We start from the raw sequence: 1,140 nt of genomic DNA on the forward strand, positions 1-1,140 counted from the left end.
GATGAGGCCGTGGTGGAGTTTGGAGCAGGGTGGGAGTGAGGCCACTGGGGGGCAGGGTGGGAGGTGAGGCCTCAGTGGGGTCTGGGGGGTGGCTGGGGGGTAGGGGGTGAGGCCGCGGTTGCTGAGGTTGCTGGTGTCGCGCTTGCCTTGGCAGCTGGACCAGACGTCGGACTTTGAGGAGCGCCGGCTGATCCGCTCTGCCATGCGGGAGCTGCGCCAGAGGAAGAGAGGTAGCTGCTTGTGGCTCCCCAGGGGTTGGTGGCTGGGGGAGCTGTGGGGGTTGGCACCTTGACCCTGGCAGCAGGCTGGCAGGGCCATGGAATGGAAGCAGCAGAGGTGGGTCAGGGAGCCAGGAGCCGTGCTACCGAAACCTGAGCTGGCCTGGGGATGTCTGGGCCCTACCCCAGGGAGGGGCTCGGCGAGGCAGGCAGGCTCTGTAGCCTCTGCGGATCATTGTGTGCGAGTCTCCCCAGTGCCATAGCCCTGGAGCCGTCTGGCATGGCAACATCCTGGGCGAGGGCAGCAGGGGCCTGGCTGGAGAACGGCGCTGTGTCTCCAGCTCTCAGTCAGGGCAAGGAGTTCCCCACGGGGCCCCGACTCCTGGACGTGTTGCGGAGGATGGACTGGGCAAGGCTGCTGGGCACCCCAGAGATGCTGTGGTGGCTCCATGCCGGGCAGCATCCATCACCCCCGGTGCCCTCATCTCCGCGTTAATGCCGTCCCCCGCGTGCATTTGCAGAGCAGCGAGACAAGGAGCGGGGCCAGCGGCTGCAGGAGGTGAAGAGCCAGGCCGCAGCGGGGAAGACAGGCCATGCCACCGAGACCACCACCCGGCAGAGCGCCCAGTCGGCTGATGGCTCGGCCCGCCACACGCTCACCAAAACCGAGCACCTCGTCCAGTCTAGTAAGGGCCCTGCAAGGCCACTGGGCGCTACCGCTTGGTCTGACAGCCTGGTCCCACTCACGCCCAGCACAGCCTACTCTGTGCCACCCTGGCACGGGCCGTCTCTGCTGTTCTCTGCTCTGCCACCCTGGCACAAGCCGTCTCTGCTGATCTCTGCTCTGCCACGGGCCGTCCCTGCTGTTCTCTGCTCTGCCATCCTGGCACAGGGCCCGTCTCTGCTGTTCTCTGCTCTGCCA

The 1,140-nt window shown here is 66.8% G+C and overlaps 1 protein-coding gene across 2 annotated transcripts in view; it reads left to right on the top strand.

Moving 5' to 3' along the window:
* The window catches only part of SMTN (smoothelin), a 48,585-nt gene that overhangs the window by 33,622 nt on the left and 13,823 nt on the right, over window positions 1-1,140 (top strand). The window contains exons 13-14 of one of the 2 annotated variants that reach the window (XM_026661205.1): window positions 155-230; window positions 740-904. In XM_026661205.1, the coding sequence (XP_026516990.1) occupies window positions 155-230; window positions 740-904 (241 nt within the window). The remainder of the gene's footprint in view (window positions 1-154; window positions 231-739; window positions 905-1,140) is intronic. The other variant, XM_029913835.1, reaches the window with a different exon arrangement.

Source organism: Terrapene carolina, unplaced genomic scaffold, assembly GCF_002925995.2.
Source record: "Terrapene carolina triunguis isolate 2854851 unplaced genomic scaffold, T_m_triunguis-2.0 Scaffold951, whole genome shotgun sequence".
Lineage (NCBI taxonomy): Eukaryota > Metazoa > Chordata > Testudines > Emydidae > Terrapene > Terrapene triunguis.